This window comes from Chrysochloris asiatica, unplaced genomic scaffold, assembly GCF_000296735.1.
Source record: "Chrysochloris asiatica unplaced genomic scaffold, ChrAsi1.0 scaffold00321, whole genome shotgun sequence".
Lineage (NCBI taxonomy): Eukaryota > Metazoa > Chordata > Mammalia > Afrosoricida > Chrysochloridae > Chrysochloris > Chrysochloris asiatica.
In genome coordinates this window covers 2,461,452-2,482,799 of record NW_006408839.1, presented here as the reverse complement: position 1 = coordinate 2,482,799, position 21,348 = coordinate 2,461,452, and the positions used below count along the sequence as shown (strand labels likewise).

Here is a 21,348-nt window from a genome sequence, read left to right as displayed (position 1 = left end):
ACTGTGTAAATCATGACAAATTATGGGTAACATTGTGAAGAATGGGTATTCCAGAAGAACACTTCCGTGTACTCAGGAACAACCTGTACCTAGACCAAGAGACAGTCATTCAAACAGAACCAGGGGATGGATACTGAATGGTTTAAAATCTGGAAAGATGTGTGCCAATATTGTAGCCTTTCAACCTGATTATTCTATCTGCATGATGAACAGATAATCTAAGAAACTGGATTATATGAAAAAGAACATGGACTCTGGATTGAAGGAAGATTCATTAACAACCTGCAATATGCAGATGACACAACTTTGCTTTCTGGAAGCAAAGAAGCTTGAAATACTTATTGATGAAGATAAAAGGCAACAGCATTTAATAGGGATTGCATATCAATGGAAAGGAGCTCTGATAGCATAGTGGTTACAAACCGGGCTGTGAATCAGAAGGTCAGCAGTTCCGCGGAGAAAGATGAGGCATTCTGCTCCCGCAAAGATTTACAGCCCGGGGAGCCCTGTACAGGGTCGTTATGGGTCGGAACCGACTCCATGGCACACAGCAGCAGTAAAGATAATAAAAATCCTCCCAACTGGAACAATAAGTAATATCAGGATGAACTGAGACAAGATTGAAGTTGTCAAAGACTTCATCTTATTTGGATCCACAATCAACACTCATGGAAGCAGCAGTTAAACAATACATTATATTGGGGAAATTGCCTGCTAAGGACCTCTTCCAAGTGCTCAAGAGCATAGATCGCTTGAGAACTAAGGTGTGCCTGACCCAATCCTTGGTATTTTCGTAAGCATGTAAAAGTTGGATGATGAATAAAGAAGACCATAGAAAAATAGATGCAGTTGAATTCTGGTGCTGGCAATGAGTATTGAAAGTACCACGGACTGCCAGAAGAATTAACAGGTATATCTTGGAAGAAGTATAGCCAGAATGTTCCTTAGATGCAAGAATTGTGAGATTTTGTTTCTCATACTTTGGAGATGTTGTGAGGCAGAACCAGTCCTTTACCAAGGTAATCATCCTTGGAAAAGGGAGTGGGAGAATCAGCAATAAAGAGGAAGACCCTCTTCGAGATGCATTGACACAGTGGAAGGACCAATGGACTGAGCAGTGTTTCATTCTGTTGTGCGTGGTGTGGGTGTGCATTGGAACAGACTTTATGACAGGTAATAGCAACATAACCCACAAGTATTACCGTATGACCAATGTGATAGAACTTCACCTCTATGCCACATCAGCAAAAGCTGTGAATTTATTGTTGTGGTTGGCTAACACTGAATTGTCCCCAATGACAATCTCATGTACAAGAGAGTAAAATGCTACCCAGTCCTGCACCATACCGATGATTAGTTGTAGATGAGTCTGTTGTGACTCACAGACTTGTCATTGGCTGGTTTCTGGAAGTGGGTTACCAGGTCCTTCTTCCTATCTGTCTTCATCTGGAAGCTCTGCTGAAACCTTCTACCATGTGTGATCCTGCTGGGATTTGAGACTCAGGTGGTGTAGCTACCAGCACCCTAGCAAGACTCCAGGCATCACAGTACAGCAGACTGGAGCCAGTCCCAAATAAGGCACACAAACTGAGAGGAAAGGAGAGGCGACCCCCAAGGAGAGTCAGGGTGAAGAGACGAGAAGCAGGCAAAGTCAGCAGCTGTCTAGTTCTTCACCGATATTGAGTGTAGCAGGAGGCATTGTTGCCAATGGTTTCGTGCACACATAGAATTTGAAGTCTCATGTGGTCCACATAAACTGCCACTAAGTCACGGTGTGAGGGAGGCAACCCTATGGACCTCTATGGACCTCAATAGTCTCTAAATTAGACACCATGCCATGTTAAGCATTTTTAACTTAAAATGATAAGTTTTTCTTTCCCTTTAAAAGCCCTGGTGTCAGGGCATCTTGATTGTGAGCTCTTACCATCTCCTCACCATTTACATTGTTCCTGCACACAGAAGATAAGACACAGTTAGCAATTTTATGATCAATTCAGTCTGATATAGATAATCAAATTGATCAAATATGACACTATGTGTAGACCCATCTTCCCTATGAATATAGAAGTTGTTCTTGTTGTTGTTGGCGTCCTGGTGTGGCACTGTGGGCTAATGCACTAGACTGCATTGTCAATTTGGACCACAAGGTCAGTGGTTCAAGCACACCAGCCACTCCTCAGAAATGAAGGAGTTCATCAAAAGTTCATTTGATGAACTTGACCTATACTTATGGATGTTTGTTGTTGTTGTTAGGTGCCATCAAGTCGGTACTGACTCATAGTGACATTATGCAGAGCAGAATAAAACACTGCCCAATCCTGGGCCAACCTCACTATTGTTGTCATGCTTGAGTCCATCGATGCTGTCTCTTTGTCAATCCATCTCAGTGGGGATCTTCCTCTTTTTCTCTGACCTTCCACTTTACCAAACATGATATCCTTCTCCAGCAATTTGCCCCTCCTGACAATATGTCTGAATATTAGAGGGGAAGTTTGGCCATCCTGGCTTCCAAGGAGCACTCTGGCTGTACTTCTTCCAACATAGATCTGTTGGTCCTTTTGGCAGCCCATGGCAATTTCAATATTCTCCTCCAACATCATAACTCAAAAGCATCAATTGTATGGTCTTCCTTACTCACTGTCCAGCTTTTGCATGCATATGAAGTTGTTGAAAATACCATGGCTGGGGTCAGGTGCACCTTAGTCTTCAAGCTAAGATCTTTGCTCTTCAACATTTTAAAAAAAGGTCTTGTGCAGCAGATTTGCCTAATGCAATACATCATTTGATTTCTTGACTGCTGCTTCCATGAGTGTTGATAGTTGATCCAAGAAGAATGAAGTACTTGACAACTTCAATTTTTTCTCCATTGATAAGAATGTTGTTTATTTGGTTGTAGTAGCTCAAAATACCAACTGAGAGGGAAGGAGCCTTAGCATCAAGTATCAATCCTATCATCTCTGTGTACAGGATAGATAGGGGTAGGCAGCTTAAACATTGGCTACCTAAAATGAGGGGGTGATAAAGGCACGAAGTGACTGGCTTACAAGTTTTCAAGAGGGGATTTAGTTTAAGAGTGTGTGGAAGAAGAAAGAATCCCCACTGAATACTTTTCATCTTGTCTAGATGTGTCTGATGAAAAGAGATGGGGATAAGATTCTTATGATTCAATAGTGAGTAATTGTTATCATGACTAATTGCAACTGTCACAACTGTAAAGGTAAAAGCTTTGTAACAAAAATGGAGGAGCGGTTAATCTTACAGTCCAGAAACAGAGGACCATAGGACCATCAAGGGAGAAGAGCATGAGCGGAATGTGGGACCCCATCCAGACAAGAAGTGATACCAGAGATGGACGCAGAGATGAGGACATGGAGAGAAAGAGCAGCTCTAGACTTGTGTTAAGAGAAAGACTGAGTGCTGGTTGCCAGGAGGCAGGTTTGTAGAATGTCCCCTTTGGTTGCTGAAATGATTTTATATTCCTGAGTGTTTTTGTGTACATCCCAAAACAACAACAACAGCAAAAAGCCAGTGGGGATAGACTGTTGAATGATGATGCATAAAGGAGATTGTAATCATTGCAAAGAAACAATGGTGTAAAACCAGTGGTGTTCTCCCATGTAAACTCTCACTCAGTTCACAAATTTTAAAAAAAGAAGTAGCCAGCAGAATCAGCCACACATAAATGAGGTAGCCTTGACCAGTAGAATTCGTTCATAAATGTATTTGTGAACTTTGCTGCTCATACCAGCACTCTCTTTCACAAAGACATCATCATAAGACATGAAGATAGTTTGTCCTCAGTCTCATGGATTGAATGTCATCCCTCTGCAAGTGAATTTCAGAGACATATTTCAGCCCCAGTGGCTCCAAATTTATCATATAGCATGTTATAAGATGTTATATGTGTATAACATTTCCAGCTGGAATGGGCTTCTCCAACAGAACCAACAGAATGTGTCCCCGAAACAACTTGATTTTGGTGGTTCAGACCCACCAGCTGCTTCACGGGAAAACTATGAGGCTGTGTGGTCCCATAAAGATGTCCAGTCTCAGAAATGCTATCTAGGATTGCTATGAGACAACATTGACTCAGTGGAACTGGCTTTGGTGTTTGGTGTCTTAGGGTTCTCTAGAGAAACAATCTATCAGTCTGTCCACTGGTCAGTCTGTCATACCATGGTGTCTTGCATGTTGCTATGTTAATGGAAGTTATGCCACCTGTATTTCAAACACTAGCAGAGTCATCCACGGTGGGCTGATTTCAGCAAAGCTTCCAGATGAAGATAGACAGAACACCTAGTGATCTACCTCCTCCTGGAAATAAACCAGTGCAAACCTCACAGAACACAAGCTGAAGGGTCCTACAGTCTGTTTCCCAAACCTATATGTCAAGTAATGGGAAGAGTGAAGAGTAAGAGTTGTGGTAAAATGACTGTTTATAGTCAAGGGGCAGAACACACCCTAGTTACTGGCCCAGTAGTCATCCACTTCATACTAGGGCTCAGTCCATAATAGACATATGCTGTATTTGTTGTGAAAGGAAAGGAAGAAGAGAAGGAGAGAAGGAAGGGAGAAATTAAGAGGAAAAAAAAGAAGGAGAAAGGGAGGTTGAAGAGGAGTTAGAGAAAGAGGGAGGTTGGAAGCAAGGGAGAATGGATGGAAGGAAAATAAGGCAGGAAGGCAGCAGACTGAAATCCCACAGAACTGAGTTTGGAGCTGAAGACAAAATCATACAGATTAGAAACTATTTAGGAGTCCCTGTTTGGCACCGTGGGTTAAACACTGAGCTGCTAATCCCAGGGTCGGAGGGTCATACCCACAATAGAAAGATGAGGCAGTATGTGCTCATAAAGATTTACAGTCTAGGAAGTCCGATCGGATTGTTCTACTCTGTCTTTTAGAGACACAGTGAGTTAGAATCAACTCCATAGGAGTAGGTTTTGGGTTTGGGGGTATAAATGGTTAAAAGCTCAGCTTCTAACCCAAAGATTGACAGTTCAAATCTACCCAGAGGTACCTTAGAAGAAATGTCTAATAATCAGCTTCCAAAAAAATCAGCCATTGAAAACTCTCTAGGGCTCAGTTCTACTGTGACAGGCATGGGGCTGTCTGGAGTCTGCATCAACTCTGCATCTTGTTAATACAGAGACTATTCAGCTGCCTCAAGGACGCCCTCTACTCCCTTCCCTCCTGGTAACAGAGATGGACTCTTGTCAGTAAAGCAGTTTGAGTTCTTTAGGTGTAAGAACTTAAATTCAATGTACTATATTGCTCCATTACTTTATTTTATGCAATGCAAATAAATTTCAGTTTCCTGAGAAGAGTATGGAAAAGCACAGAAATAAATTACTGGGATAAATAGGAGAAGAGATGGAACAGGCACGTGAGAGTGACCTGAATACTAAAGAGAAACATTTCTGTCCAGAAGATCCACCACAATTTAAGTGGAAGTGAGAAACGAAGGGATTTACAGAACCACTACTCTGAAAGAACTGCTACTGCTTACCCACAGTATTGTGTATTTCCATGGAGGAAGTCCCACATGGAGGCTACTAGGGCTCAGCTATGTCAAACAGAAGTTGGGAGTGGATGTCTGAGCTGTCTGTCTTATGTGGATGATCTTATTAAATACACAAATAGCATGGGATGGCGAACCACTACGTTTGTGGCTCAAAGCCACCAGCCACTCCTTGGAAACCCTATATAGGGCTGCTGTGAGTGGGAACTTACTCAACAGCATTTAACAACAACAACAATGCTAATGTGTGGCTCTTGAAGCAGAACCTATTCCCTTGAGGATAAAGTGGGAAGAACCACTTGGGAAAGGTATAAAAATTCTTGACCCCTTTTTCAGGAGGGTCAGATGCTAATGGAGACATCCCTGGATGACTTCATGCTCTGCAAGAGACCAGAAGGGACACATCAGAGCTTCTATCTGGTGACATTTCTTGAGGCACGGAAGCATCAATCAAGAAATAAAGGGAGATATTATACCAGGCAAATCTTCTGTAGAAGATCTCTTTAAAATGTTGAGAAGCAAAGATGTCCATTTGAGAACTAAAGCACACCTGACCCAAGCCATGGTAATTTCAATCGCCTCGTGTGCATGTGAAAGCTAGACAGTAAATAAGGAAGACCAAAGAAGATTTGATGTATTAGAACTCTGGTTTGGGTGAAGAATACTGAATATATTGTGGATTACCGGGAAAATGAACAAATCAGTCCTACAAGAAATACAACCAGAATGCACCTTAGAAGTGAGGATGGTGAGACTCAATGTCGTTTTGGTCATCTGGAAAGGCAAACCATGAGAAAAGGACATCATGGTTGGTTAAGTAGACGGTCAGCAAAAATGAAGGAGACCCGCTGCGAAATGTATTGACCCACTGGCCTCCACAATGGACTGAAATATACCAGTGATGACACAGAACCAGGCAATGTTCCCCTCAGTTGTGCATATGGTCGCTATGAATTGGAGCTGGCTCAGTGGCAACTCACAAATGCCACCACCTTGGGAAAGGCTTGCCAATGTCAGTCTAACTTCATTGGGCAAAAAAAAAAAAAAAAAAAAAACAGGCTTCTTTTGAGAAGCTAAATGATTTGAATATAAATAAGCAACTCCTTCCGCCTGTCAACTACCTTGAAAATATTTCTTCCTGTCTCTTGTAACGATTGCTCATTACAGATGAATGCCAGTGAACAGGATTAATCAGGGCAATTTGGGGTAATAATCATGTGAATTTCTTCACATCAGTCTTGCTCCATCTGCTCCGAGCCATTTGTTCATGTAGAGCTGCCAACGTCCAATGCTGCTGACTGACAGGTGAGGCCAGCCATGTACACTTTGCATCTCGAGAACGAGAAATTCTCTTTGGGTCCTGCCTACAAAGACAAATGTCTTAAAAGACCCAAAGAGGCTCTGCAGTTGAGACTGCATTTCTTATTCAGTCCTGTATTGGTCATGCAAATAGTGAACCCACCCTCATTTGACACAAAGCATGACTGACGTCATACTTGTCTTAATGGATGTGGTGGGACCTGATGGCAGGGGGTTTGAATGGTTTGTCTTGGGAGGTCTCCACCCTAACTGGGTGCAACTGTCTGGGAGCTGAACAAGACACAGGGTAGCAGTCACACAAATACTGTGTCTCCCAGGCTAAGGAGCGATGTCTCTTGTTGGTGGCATTTGGCCAAGAGTGTAATGCTTTCAACAGCCTTTCTACATGCATGCTGGAGATCAGGGCATGTAAATTATTTAATTCAAAAAAAAAAAAAAAATGGAGCTTAAACTTGATGAATTTTTAATTTTTCCTCCTTGGGATTCTCATGTTAGACAACCTGTTCCACATGAAATGAAGTTCTCTGTGAAGCCTGCTCCTGGTTCCTGGACCAGTTCTAACAGAAGTTATTATCGAATGTCTGTGAACCCAGTGCCCGCTCCAGATGCCAGGATACAAAAGACAAACAGCATGCTAAGAAATAGAATTTGACAGAGTTGTTTCCTACCGATCTGCCGTGCTGCCAGTGATGAAAACCTATATTGCTATTCCAGACTCAGAATGGGAAATTTCTCCTGGAATTCCAAGGTCTGAGAACTGGCTATGTTGGCTCCTTCTGAAACTCTGAGGAAGAATCTATCCCTGCCTTTCTCCCAGCTTCTGGTGACTCCTGGCGACCTTTGGCATCCAGCTGCCACATCATATGGTATCCTTCCTCTTTTTATACTTTCTTCTGTCTGTGTGAGAGAACACAGCCTCTCCTAGTGGTTCTCCTACAACAATATAGCCTCTCCTAGTGAATTTGGGTCTACTTTAAGATACATCAACGGTTTCCCTCGATGGCCTCTTGGAGACGTCCCAATCTGTTCCCTTCATCCCACTGAAGTAGACATAAGAAAAGCTAAGTAGAGTTCTGCAGTCCATAGGCTTTCCATATTCAGAGAAGAAGACCGAATGCCTATCACAGCTAATCACGTTATAGAGTATAACTGCAAGTTTTCTATACCTTAGATTCATATTGTTGTTCCATGCCATTGAGTCAGTTCCTACTCATAGAGACCCCAGGTCCCATACCATCTTCACATCCATTGCTCTGTTTGATCCCATAGTTGCAGTCATTGTATCAGTCCATCTCCTTGAAGGTTTTCCTCTTAATCTCTGACTTTTACTTTCCCAAGCATGATGTCCTTCTCAGGGACTGGTTCCTCCTGAGTATATGTCTAAAGAACATGAGATGCATTACCATTCTCACTTCTAAGGAGCACTCTGGTTCTCCCTCTTCCAGCATGGATTTGGTGTTCTTCTGGCATTCCATAGTATATCCAATAACTGTCACCAACACCTTAATTAAAAGGCATACATTCTTCTTCAGTCTTCCTTATTCAATGTTCAGTTTTCACATGCATATGAGGTGACTGAAAAGACCATGACTTGGGCCAGGTGGGCCTTAGTCTTCAAAGTGACATCTTGGTTTGGTTTTAACACATCAGAGATCAATTGCAGTAGATTTTCCCAATGCAAACCGTCATCTGATTTTTCTGAGCATTACTTCCAGGAGTTTTGACTCACCTTAAGAACCCTTTATGAACTCAACTGGAAGAAGAAAGAAGAGGGAAGGGAAAAAAGAGTAACCTGCTACAATTTGATGAAATTTACTGTATGTATGGATGTACGTAGCAAAACTTGATCTAACAGAGGAACAAATCTTTACAGCAAGGATCACTCCCACCTCCTTGGTACACAGGGTTGACAGGGATGGGCGACTTAGACATTGGCTACCCAAAAGGGGAGGGGGGGGGATATAAAGGCAAGAAGTAACTGGCTTACAAGCTTTCAAGAGGGAGCCTGGTTCCAGACGGGGCAGGGGTAGGTAGAATCACCACTGAATGATTTCCAATACGTTGGGACCAGGCTGGCGAAAGAAAATGGGGATAAGACTCTTGTATAATAGTGAATAATTGCCATCAGGACTGACTGTGAGGGTAGGAAATATAGAGGTAGATGTTTTTTGACAAAAGGGGGAGAGTGATTGATTTTGCAGCCCAGGAACAGAGATCCCTGGGACCATCAAGTGAGAAGAATGGATTGTGTGACCCTACCCAGAGAAGCAGTGATGCCAGGGATGGAGACAGAGATGATGACATGGACAGATGGAGTGGCTGGGGACACTGGACTCAGGGAGGGAGAAGGGCTATGTGCTGGTGGCTGGGGGCAGGGGGGGGGCGGGCTTGTGTGGTATACCCTTTGGTTATTTGATGATGCATGGAAGGGATTGTAATCATTGCAATGAAACGAAAGAAGATAGGATCTGTGTAAAGCTGATGTACTCCCATGTAAACCTCACGATAAAATCTAAAAATAAACCACAAAAGAACCCTTTATGACACCACTTTTAGGTAAGATAGCAAGCACCCATAAGAACAGCTGCCTCTTTATGGAGTCAGCCGGCACCTTGCTCCCTTCTCACATCCTCCAGCTGCTAGCCTGGGCTTCTTGGTCTGTGTCTCAGTGGCAGGGTCATTACCCTTTGGCACACTTCATTGTTGTAATTTTTGGAAACCCCAAACTGATGCCAAACTTTAGGCACATGTCAATTATGTAACTCAATTGGAAAAGACTTGATTCTCCCAATGATTAATAAATCATTCCCTCCATTATAATCTGGCAGTGGGTTGGCCAAAAGTAATTTAGTTTTAGGAGCCAGTGGTGGTTCGGGGCTCAAATTTGCTTCTTTCATGCAAGAGTTGTTGTTGTTGTTGTCAGGTGCCATCGAGTCAGAACTGACTCAGAGTGACCCCATGTACAGCAGAATGAAACAATGTCCAATCCTGGGCCAACCTCACTACCGCTGCCACACTTGATGCCATCAATGATGCCACCCGGCCGATCCATCTCATTGGGGGTCTTCCTCTTTTTCTCTGACCCTACACCTTACGCAGCATGACATCCTTCTCCAGCGACTGTTTCCTCCGGACAATATGTCCAAAGTATGAGAGACGAAGTTTAACCATCCTGGCCTCTAAGGAGCACTCTGGGTGCACTTCTTCCAAAACAGATCTATTGGTTCTTTTGGCAGTCCATGGCACCTTTAGTATTCTCCTCCAACACCACAACTCAAAGGCATTAATTCTTCTATGATCTTCCTTATTCACTGTCCATTCATGCAAGAGACCTGGGTTCAATTCCCAACCAATGCACTTCATGCACCTGTCTTCAGTGGAGGTTTTCATGTTGTTGTGATGTTCAACAGATTTCAGCAGAGCTTCCAGACTTGACCCAGGAAGCTGGTGACCTACTTCCAAAAATCAGACAATGAAAACACTATGGATTGCAATGATGTGATCTGTAATCTCTCATGGGGATGCTGCCTGACCGGGCAGTGTTTCATTACATTGTGCATGGGGTCACCGTGAAGTGCCAACTGGACCAAAGCTAACAACAACAACAACTATAGGCACAGAATGACTCAGGGTAGAGATGAAAGGCTGTAGAGCTGCAGCTGAGAACCCCGAGGAGCAACCATTGCACCAGCCTCGTGATGGTGTCCAGTTCCATCATTTGCTTGGGATGACATGGAAAGCTATTAGACCTGGAAAATGCAAAACACATCACCAAGAAACAAATTGTTGCCGGAGTATCTCTTTCTTATTTGACTGTCTCAGAACTCAACTGAGACACTGTCATATACACAATATGCCACATTATCCCACCCACTCCATACTGCTTCATCATTAGAAACCTAGTCCCAAAGGGCTTCTACTCCAGCTGAACAAAGCAGACTCCTAATATCATCCAGACTGCGCTGAAATCTACAAGGACGTTATTCTTTAAGATAACTCTTTTTTTTTTTTTTCCTATTTAAAATGCTAGATTCTCACCTCATTATCCACCTTCTGTTTTCAGCAGCACAGTTGCTTAGTGGGATTTTGGCCAACAGCATCATTTTGGTTGCAATTGGCATGGATTTGGTCAAGACGAGAACGTGGACTTCCCTGACTCTCCTTCTCTCCTGTCTGGCCATCTTCCGGATTTGCCTGCAGGTGTTGTTCTTCTACACAACACTCTTCCTTCTCTCTTTGACAGAAATATCTTTAATGAGTGGACATTTTGCTATTTGCATGCTTATCAATGATTTAGGACTCTGGTGTGCCACGTGGCTTGGTGTTTTCTACTGTGCCAAGATTGCCATCATTGCTAACCCACTCTTCCGCTGGCTGAAGAAGAGGATCTCCAAGCTGGTACCCTGGCTCATCTTGATGTCTCTGTTCTATTCATCCATGATTTCTGTTGGCCACAGCCAATACACATGGCTGATTTCCAAAAATATACTGTTGCGGTATCTCTCAAGAAATGTCACAACCCTGAGCAAAGAAATCTCTGCTTTCCCATACATCTTTCTTGTCATGGGACTTGGACTGCCATTGCTGATATTCCTATTTGCTGTCCTTCTCCTCGTTGTCTCCCTTTGGAGACACTCCAGGAAGATGAGTCGCATGGTGGACAGAGCCGGGGACCTGACCAGATGCTCCTACCTCAGCTCAATGTCATCTATACTGTCCTTTCTCCTTCTCTACTTGTCACACTATGTGGCTGGCTTCCTGATTGCATCTCAGATCCTCCCGTCTGGGAGCCTCACCTTCCTGGTCTGCGTCCTTATAGCTGGAACATACCCCTCTGCACATTCCATCATCTTAATTTTAGGAAACCCTAAACTGAAGCAAAATGCAAAGCTGGTCCTTCTTCATGGCAGGTGTTGTCTGTGAGGGAGGACACATGAGAGCGCCCATGGGTGGATGGACACTTCTCTTGCTGCACCCCCATCTCTGAATAAAATGGTCTGTTCACAAACATACAAAACGTGGTCTTAAGACTTCTCAGCCGGGAGCACTTTGGTGGATTTGCTATGTTCTCAAAGGCTTAAATCGAATTCTTCAAAACACTTCCTCGGTGGGTGGCATCACTGTTGATATCCTGGTTAGGATACTGGGCTAGAGTTTTGCAAGATTCTATTATTGGGGGAGGCAGATAAAGGGTCCCACAATCTTTCCATGTTGTTTCTTAAGACTGCATGTCAATCTACGATGGTCTCCAAAAGAATGAAAGAAGAAAAACATGTATTTCCACTTCTAGTAGCAGCAGGAGACACACATGTAATAGGACAGCTGGGCCTGAGACTGAGTCTCCAGTGGCAAATCTGGCACAAATGGGTCAACTACTCATCTCTTGACCTTTGTTGTCCACTTCCATGAAGGCAGCTCTGACCCACGGTGACCCCATGGATAACAGAATGAAGTGCTACAAGGTCTTACCCATCTTCTATCCTCCAGATTCCATTGTTGTGGCCACAGTCTAGTTTTAGTGTGTTCCATCCTAAGGAGTTCCTCTCCCAGCACTCTCTCTTTCAGACAGAGTTTTGCTGAGATCTGTAGGGCTTTCATTGGCTAATATTTCAGAGCTCTGGCAGCGTAGTGGTTATGAATCGGACTGAGAGATGCAAGGTCAGCAGTTCGAAACTACCAGCGGTTCCACCGGAGAAAGATGAGGAGGTCTGCTCCTGTAAAGATTGTTGTTGTTGTTGTTGTTAAGTGCCGTCGAGTCGGTTCTGACCATAGCGACCCTGTACAGGGTTTCCGAGGGTGTAAATCTTTACGGGAGTAGAAAGCCTCATCTTTCTCCCGCGGAGCGGCTGGTAGTTTTGAACCGCTGACCTTAAGGTTCGCAGCCCGATTCGTAACCACTACGCTACCAGACCTCCTGTAAAGATTAAAGCCCCAGAAACCCTGTGTAGGGTCGCTATGAGTCGGAACCGACTCCATGGCACAAAACAACAACAATATATCAGAAATATATCATCAAGTCTTTATTCCAGATCTGTCTTAATCTGGAAGCTCAGCTGAAACCTGCCCACCATGGTGGCCTCCTGGTATCTGAAATATCAATGACAGAGCTTCCAGCAGCTCAGTAACACACACACTACCACAGTAGGACAGACAGACAGGTAGCAGCTCTCTTGTCTGTTTGCGTATGATTTCTGGTTGGAGACTCAACCTTCAAGCATCTTCTTCATCAGATGGGGGGCAAAACCAAGGCCAGGTTGGCCTTCTCTTCCGTTGTCCAAAAGCATATCTGCCTGCTCCATTGTGCTGAGCTCCCTGGTACCATGGCAATGTGTCCCACCACCTGATGACAAGGCAGACAGATGGAGGAGGAAGAATCAACTTTGACACATATTTTCCATTTCCCATAATTGGACACGTTGAGCAACAATAGCAAACAATGTTTTGTTCTGCACTTGGGCTTGCAGCTTCTGGACCCTTTCCACTGACGGTGAAAACTGTGAACTCCTAGTATAGTACCCTCCCAGAGAAGTGGGTAGGGCGGCGGGGGAGGGGGTTCCATCTGCTAGAGGTCACTGATGCATTCTCTGTTTGGTTGATGATTTTGAATAATATGTGTACAAGGGTAAGTAAAAAAGCATGCTTAAAAAATCATAGAAACTTTTATTAAGCATAAGCTTGGCATAGCCGACAGCTTACGAAGGTCATGATTTCATCTTTTAGTTGCTAACCAAAAGGTCAGCAGTTTACGTCCATCAGCTGCTCCGTGAGAGAACTATGAATGAGGCTGTCTGCTTCCTTAAAGAAGCAGACATTAACAAGACGCTCTACTCTGTCCCACGGCATCACTAGGAACTGGAATCCACTCCATGGCAGTGGGGTTTTCATCCTTCCCCCAAAGTATTCTGTGCTCTTTGATTGACACTATGTCAAAATGGAAGTGTTGCCGTCACCAAGGGATTCAAATCGTGTTCCTTTTCAGGGTTCTTTGAATTTGGGAAACAAATCGCAATCTGAAGGGGCAAGATCAGCTCATAGAGTGGATGGGAATAAGGTTTCCCAATAAAATTCTCATCGAATAAGCCATTGCTACCCTCAAAGAAGGAGCATGTGGGTTGTCATGATGGGAAATAACTCCTTGGTACAATTTTCTTGGCCTTTCTCTCAACAATGCAGTTTCCATTTTCTTAAAACTTCTTTATAATAAGACCCAAGATTGTCCTGTGTCCTTCAAGAAAATCTATCAAGATGACTTCTTTGGAATCCCAACAGCCCATTGTCATAACGTTCTGAGCTGACCCCTCTGCCTGCATTTTGGCTGGCCTAGCAGATCTCTTCAGAAACTCGTTTTGATTGAGCCTTGGTTCTTTAGACTGTATTGGCAAATTCAAGACTCATCCCTGGTTACAATTCATTCCATAAAATCATTTTCACTAGCTTTGATCTTGCTATTACTGATGGAAGGACCAGCTCTTTGAGCTAGCTGACCTTTACACGACACTTTTTTTAGTATTTTTTTTTTTTTTAAGGCATCCTAAGGAAGCTAACACAAGTGCATTACTAAGAGAGCTTATCTGCAGCCACCCACTGATTGCAGAGATATGTTTAAACGTATTTTCTTTGAGATAAAACCATGCAGGTATGACTTAGAACCCTAGTAGCAACACCTTTCGACTGACTGCTGTATTTCTAACACAGCTTTGGGACTTCTGTGTTTCCAGGTGACTAAATAAAGTAAAAACTGTTCTTGCGTATGACTACAGTGTGTGGTTCACCTGTGATGCAAGAAGGTTTGGATTTGCCTATCACTCACTAGTCATGTGGATTCAAAGACTGATTTTCCAGCATTCCCGTGTAGAATTACTTGTAACCAACTAAGGGACAACTTTCCTTCAGAGAATCCAGACTAGCATCCACGCTCTTGGGTGTGTACATTAAACTCCCACTTGGTTCCCCAAGAAGCAAAATCACAGCCCCATTGTCTTTCGTTGTAAACTGAGTGAAGGTTTACAAAGCAGATGATCAGGTTTACATTTGACAGTTCATGCACATTTCATTTCCTCTCGTTGCAGTAGCCTCAATGAAACCTCACTCATCCCACTTCCTCCCTGTGTTTCCTGTTTCCACTCCTCCTTCTTTCCTAGCCCTTCTGAACTTTGTCCTTGTACAAATGCTGCCCTTCTGATCACAAATGGCTGATTATTCTAACGTGTCTGTACTTCCCTAGTGGCATTGCTCTGCTTGTAGATCTCTCAGTCACTTGGCTGAAAATTGAATCCTAGGGGTGAGTTCAGTTTCAGATCTGGAGGGTGACCAAGGGCCATAGTACAGGGATCCACCATGCTACAACCAGCAAGTCTATTTTGTTTTGTTTTATTTTATGATTTTGAGTTTCGTTCTTCAGTTTCTCCAGTTCTATCCAGTACCTTCTAATGTGACCCCTTTCATAGTAGTTAGTAGTGGTTGTTGTTGTTGTTAGTTGCCATCGAGTTGGTACTGACTCATAGAGACCTTATGCACAGCAGCATGAAACACTGCCTGATCCTGAGCCAACCTCACTACTGTCGCCACACTTGAGTCCATCAATGCTGCCACCTGGCCAATCCATCTCGTTGGGGGTCTTCCTCTTTTTCTCTGATCATCCACGTTACCAAACATGATATCCTTCTCCAGTGACTGGTCCCTCCTGACAATAAATCTGAAGTATGAGAGACGAAGTTTGGTCACCTTGGCCTCCAAGGCGCACTCTGGCTGCACTTCTTCCAATACAGATCTGTTGGTTCTTTTGGCAGTGGTAACTGGGCACAATCTAGTTGTTGTGGTCTCAGGGTCATGAATATTGATGCTCATATGGTCCATTGGTCCATGTAACTTTGGTTCTAATTCTTCTTCTTTCCTCTGGACCTTAGATAACTGCTCACAAGCTTTGTGAGCCCAGTTGCTGAGTAGAATGTAGAACATAGTCTTTGTGGTATCCCCTTAGACTATAGTCCTGAACCACCAGACACAGCAACTCATTCTCTCAAGGTGTTTTCATAACTTTGCCCCCTGTTTGTCCTACTACATGTATAGATGTATTTCCTATAAAGGCAAATATTCATGTACATATATATTTGAGGGTATATGCCCTCTCTCCCTCCCACATTCCTTCATCCTCAAAGTCTATTTATGCTTTTACTTGAGCTGTTGTTTATTGTTAGGTTCATTAAGTAGGTTCTGATTCATAACTCCCATGCATAGGGTTTCTGAGGAGCAGCTGGTAGATTTGAACAAACCAACCTTGTAGCTAGCAGTGCAATGCTTATCCTATGATGCTACACCCTGTGCATCACTGTTATAACAGGATTACAGATATAACAGTATTTACCTCTATTGCCTTTAACATTTACACTCTTCCATTGTCTCCCCCTGGCTCTATCATTTTTTACTAACCTCCCACATACTTATATGTTACCTTCCCTTCACCCAAGTTAGCACAGGAGTTCTGGTAGCGTAGTGGTTACGAATCGGGCTGTGAACCTTAAGGTCAGCAGTTCGAAACTACCAGCCGCTCCGCGCGAGAAAGATGAGGCTTTCTACTCCCGTAAAGATTTACACCCTCGGAAACCCTGTACAGGGTCGCTATGGGTCGGAACCGACTCAACGGCACTTAACAACAACAACAACCCTCTAGCCAGTGAATTACTCCCCCTCCATCTAACCCTGGAAACCAGAAAAACATGTTTATTAAAGTGAAAAAAAATGTGTATTAAAGTGCAAAAAATGTTTACTAAAGTGCAAACAACTGTTTAGACATTTTGCAACACTAGTTTCAGACCAATTATTTTTCCTGTTGTGATTGATTGATTTCACTCAGTATACTGTCCTCCAGATCCATCCATACTTTGAGGTGATCCATAGATTCATTACTATTCTTTTACATTGGGTACTATTCCATTATGTGTATATATCAAAATTTGTTTATTCATTCTTCCATTGATTGGTATTTAAGTTGTCTCCATTTTATTGCTGTTGGGAATAGTGTTGCGATGAACATGGGTGTGCATATTACCTATTCATGTGGTGGCTCTAATTTCTCTAGTATTAATACCTAGTAAAGTAAATGCTGGGTTGTAAAATGCCACCATAGTTTAAATACCAGCAGGGTCACCCATGGTGGACAGATTTCAACTGAGTTTCCAGACTAAGACAGACTAGGAAGAAGGAGAGATGGACTACTTCTGAATATTTAGTCACTAAAAACCTTCTCTACTACTTATCTGTCACTTTGTCATACTGTGGGGACTTGTATGTTGCTGTGATTCTGGAAACTAGGCCACAGGTATTTTAAATGCCAGAAGGGTCACCCACAGTGGACAGGTTTCAGCAGACCTTCCAGATGAAGACAGACTTGGAAGAAGCAAAGACAGAATACTTCCAAATATTTAGTCACAGGAAACCTTATGAATATCAGTGGAACACTGTAAGCACCAGAATACTGAATATTGACACATGATGAGGAGCCTCAGAATATTGTCAAATCTAATGCCAGAAGATAAGCTCCTCAGGTTGGAAGGCACTCAGAACATGACTGGGGATGCGCTGCCTCCTCAAAGTAGAGTTAACCGTCATAAAGCAAATGGAGTAAAGTCTTCTGGACCGTCCATCTGTTGAAGGGACACAACTCAAAATGAAAAGAAGCAGCTGTAAATATCCATTAATAATCAGAGCATGGAGTGTACAAAATATAAATTTAAGAAAAGTGAAAATTGTCAAAAATAAAATAGAACGCATAAACATTGATATTCTAGAAGTTGTTGTTGTTAGGTGCCATTGAGTCAGTACTGAATCATAGATAGATACCCTATGCACAACAGAATCCTGGGACAACCTCACAATCATTGCTGTGTTTGAGTCCATTGATGTGCCACTGTGCCAATCCATCTCGTTGGGGGTCTTCTTTATCTCTGACCCTCCACTTTACCAAACATGATATCTTTCTCCAGTGACCAGTCCCTCCTGACAATATGTCTGAAGTTTGAAAGACGAATTCTGGCCATCTTGGTTTCCAAGGAGTATTCTGACTGTACTTCTTCCAACACAGATCTATTTGTTCTTTTGGCAGTTCGTTGTACTGTCAATGTTCTCCTCCAACACCACAACTCAAATTTGGCCATTTTGAATCTGACAATCACATGGTTTACTATGCCAAGAATAACATATTAAAGAGGAATGGTGTCTCATTCACCATAAAAAGAACATATCAGGATCTGTTTTGAAGTACAACTCAGTCTACGATAGGATGATATCTATGTGTGTACAAGGAAAACCAGTTAATGCCACTATTATTCAAATAGATGCACCACCCAGTAAAGCCACTGATGATGAAATCGAAGAATTCTACTAACTTCTTCAGTCTGAAATTCATTAAATATATAATAAAGATGTATTGATAATTACTGGTGAATGGAATGCAAAGGTAGAAAACAGAGAAAGGGATCAGCAGTTAGAAAATACAGCATTGGTGATAGAAATTATGCTGGATATCAATTGTTAGACTTTTGCAAGACCAATTACTTCTTCATTGCAGATACATATTTTTAAAACAATATAAAGATGACTATACGCATACACCTCACAAGATGGGATACACAGAAATCAAATTACTATATTTATAAAAAGAGATAGTGGAAAAGCCACATATCATCAACCAAAATAAGGCCAGGGACAGATTGTGGAACAGACCATCAATTGCTCATATGCAAGTTGGGATTGAAGCTGAAGAAAATGAAAGCAAGTCCACAGCAGCCAAAATATGACTTTGACCATATCTCACCTGAATTTAGAAATCATCTCAAAAACAAATTTGATGCATTATACACTAAAGAACAGAGATCAGATGAGTTGTAGGAAGATATCAAGAACACCATACAAGAAGAAAGCAAAAGGTCATTAAGAAGATAAGAAAGAAGGAAAGATCAAAATAGATGTCAGAAGAGACTCTGAAACGTGTTCTCCAACATAGAGATGCTAAAGCAAATGGAAGAAATGAGGAGGTCCAAGAAGAGCTGAACAGAATATTTCAAAGTTCAGCTCAAGAAGACAAAGACAAATATTACAACGAAATGTGCAAAGATCTGTAGTTAAAAACCAAACAGAAGACCATGCTCATCATTTCTCAATCTGAGGGAACTGAAGAAAAAATTCAAGACTTGACATATAATACTGAAGGATTCTATGGCTTAATATTGAAGGTTCAGAAAACATCAAAAGAAGATGGAAAGAATACACAAAGTCACTGTACCAAAAAGAAACGGTCAATGTTCAACCATTCCAGGAGGTAGCATATGATCAAGAGCCAATGATACTTTAGGAAGAAGCCCAAGGTTCACTGAAGGCATTGACAAATAAACAAGTCTCTGAGAATTGATGGAATACAAATTGAAATAGTTCAACAAACTGATGCAGCACTGGAGGCACTCACTCATCTTCAGTAAGAAATCTGGAAGATAACTAACTGGCCAACTGACTGGAAAAGATTTATATATATGCTCACTCCAAAGAGAGGTGATCCAATGGAATGCTGAAGTCATTGGAAAATATTAATATCACATGCAAGTAAACTAAACATTAGTCAAAAATGGCTCCAACCATTCATTGACAAAGAAGTTCCAGAGGTTCAAGTCCAATTCAGAAGAGGACATAGAACCAGAAATAGCTTTGCTGACGTCAGATGAATCTTACTGAAAGCAGAGAATACAAGAAAGATGTTTACCTGTGCTTTATTTACAATGCAAAGATGTTCAATTGTGTGGATCATGATAAGCTATGGAAAACATTGCAGAGAATGAGTATTCTGGAACACTTCATTGTGCTCATGAGGAACCTATACATAGACCAAGAGGTGGTTGTTCAAATATAACAGGGAACATCTAATGGCATAAAATTAGGAAAGGTGTGCACTAGGGTTGTATTCTTTCACCATACTTAATCTATCTGTATACTGAGCAAATAATCTGAGAAACTGGATTATATGAAGAAAAATGTGGCATCAATTTTGGTGGAAGACTCATTAACGACCTACAGGTGATGCAGATGATACAACCTTGCTTGTTGAAAGTGAAGAGAAACAAAAATACTTACTGATGCAGATTAAAGACCATATCTTTCAGTATGGGTTGCACTTCAATGTAAAGAAAACAAAAATCTTTGCCAATGGACGAATAAACTACATCCATATAACTGGAGAAAAATTGAATTTGTCAAATACTTCATTTTGCTCAGGTTAACCATCAACACTCATGGAAGCAGTAGTCAAGAAATCAAACAATGCATTACATTGGGCAACTCTGCTGCTCAAGACCTCTTTAACATTCAAGAGCAAAGACACCAGTTTGAGGACTAAGTTGCATGTGAACCAAGCCATGGTATTTTCAATAACTTCGTAGGCATGTGAACATTGAGCAGTGAATAAGGAAGACCATAGAAAAATTGGTGTAGTTGAGTTATGGTGTTGGAGATGAATATTAAAAATACTATGAACTTCCAAAGAACAAATAGATCTGTGTTGGAAGAAGTACAGCCAGAGTGCTGCTGGAAACCAGGATAGCCAGGCTTCATCTCTCATACTTTGGACATAATATCAGAAGAAACCAATCCCTAGTGAAGGATAGCATGTTTAGTAGAGGGTTGGAGACAAAGAGGAAGTCCTCTTTTAGCACAATGGTGGCAGCATTGGGCTCAGGCATAGCAACGACTGAGGTTGGTGCAGGACCGGGCAGCGTTTCATTCGGTTATGCATAGGGTCACTATAAGTCGGTTCTGACTCGATGGCACCTAACAACAACAACAGTAACAACAACAAAAAAAGCTATGAATAGTAGTAGAACACTGTCAGTATCAGAATATTGAATATTGAAACATGATGAAAAGCACCAAAATATTGCCAGATACAGTACTGGAAAAGGAGCCCCTTAGATTAGAAGTTACTCAAAATATGACTAGGGAAGAGCCTCCTCAAAGTAGAGTTGACCGTGATGACAAGAATGGAGAAAAGCCCTCTGGCCTTTCATTTGCTGATGGGGCACAACTCAAAATGAAGAGAAGCAGTGGTAAATATCCATTAATAATCAAAACATGGAATGTGCAAAATATGAATCTAGGAAGCATGAAAGTTGTTAAAAAGGAAATGGAATGCACAAACATTCATTTCCTATTCATCAGTGAGCTGGAATGAACTGGTATTGGCCATTTTTAATCTGGCAATCACATGGTTTACTATGCTGGGAATGACAAATTGAAGAGGAAAGGTGTCCCATTCATCATCAAAAAGAACATTTCATGATCTATTTTGAGCTGTCCGTTATATGATAATACCAATATGCTTACAAGAAAGAACAGTTAATACAACTATTATTCTATTTACACACCAAACACTAGAAACAGGGGTGATAAAATTGAAGAATTCTATCAACTTCTTCAGTCTAAAATTGATCAAACATCTCCAGCATAGAGATGATAAAGCAAATGGAAGA

General features: G+C 42.0%; 1 protein-coding gene across 1 annotated transcript in view; it reads left to right on the top strand.

Annotated features, from left to right (window-relative positions):
- Nucleotides 1-10,957: 10,957 nt before the first annotated feature.
- LOC102812122 (taste receptor type 2 member 1-like) overlaps nt 10,958-21,348 on the top strand; it is a 91,436-nt gene continuing 81,045 nt past the window's right edge. The window contains exon 1 of the mRNA XM_006875348.1: nt 10,958-11,641. Within this exon, the coding sequence (XP_006875410.1) occupies nt 10,958-11,641 (684 nt within the window). The remainder of the gene's footprint in view (nt 11,642-21,348) is intronic.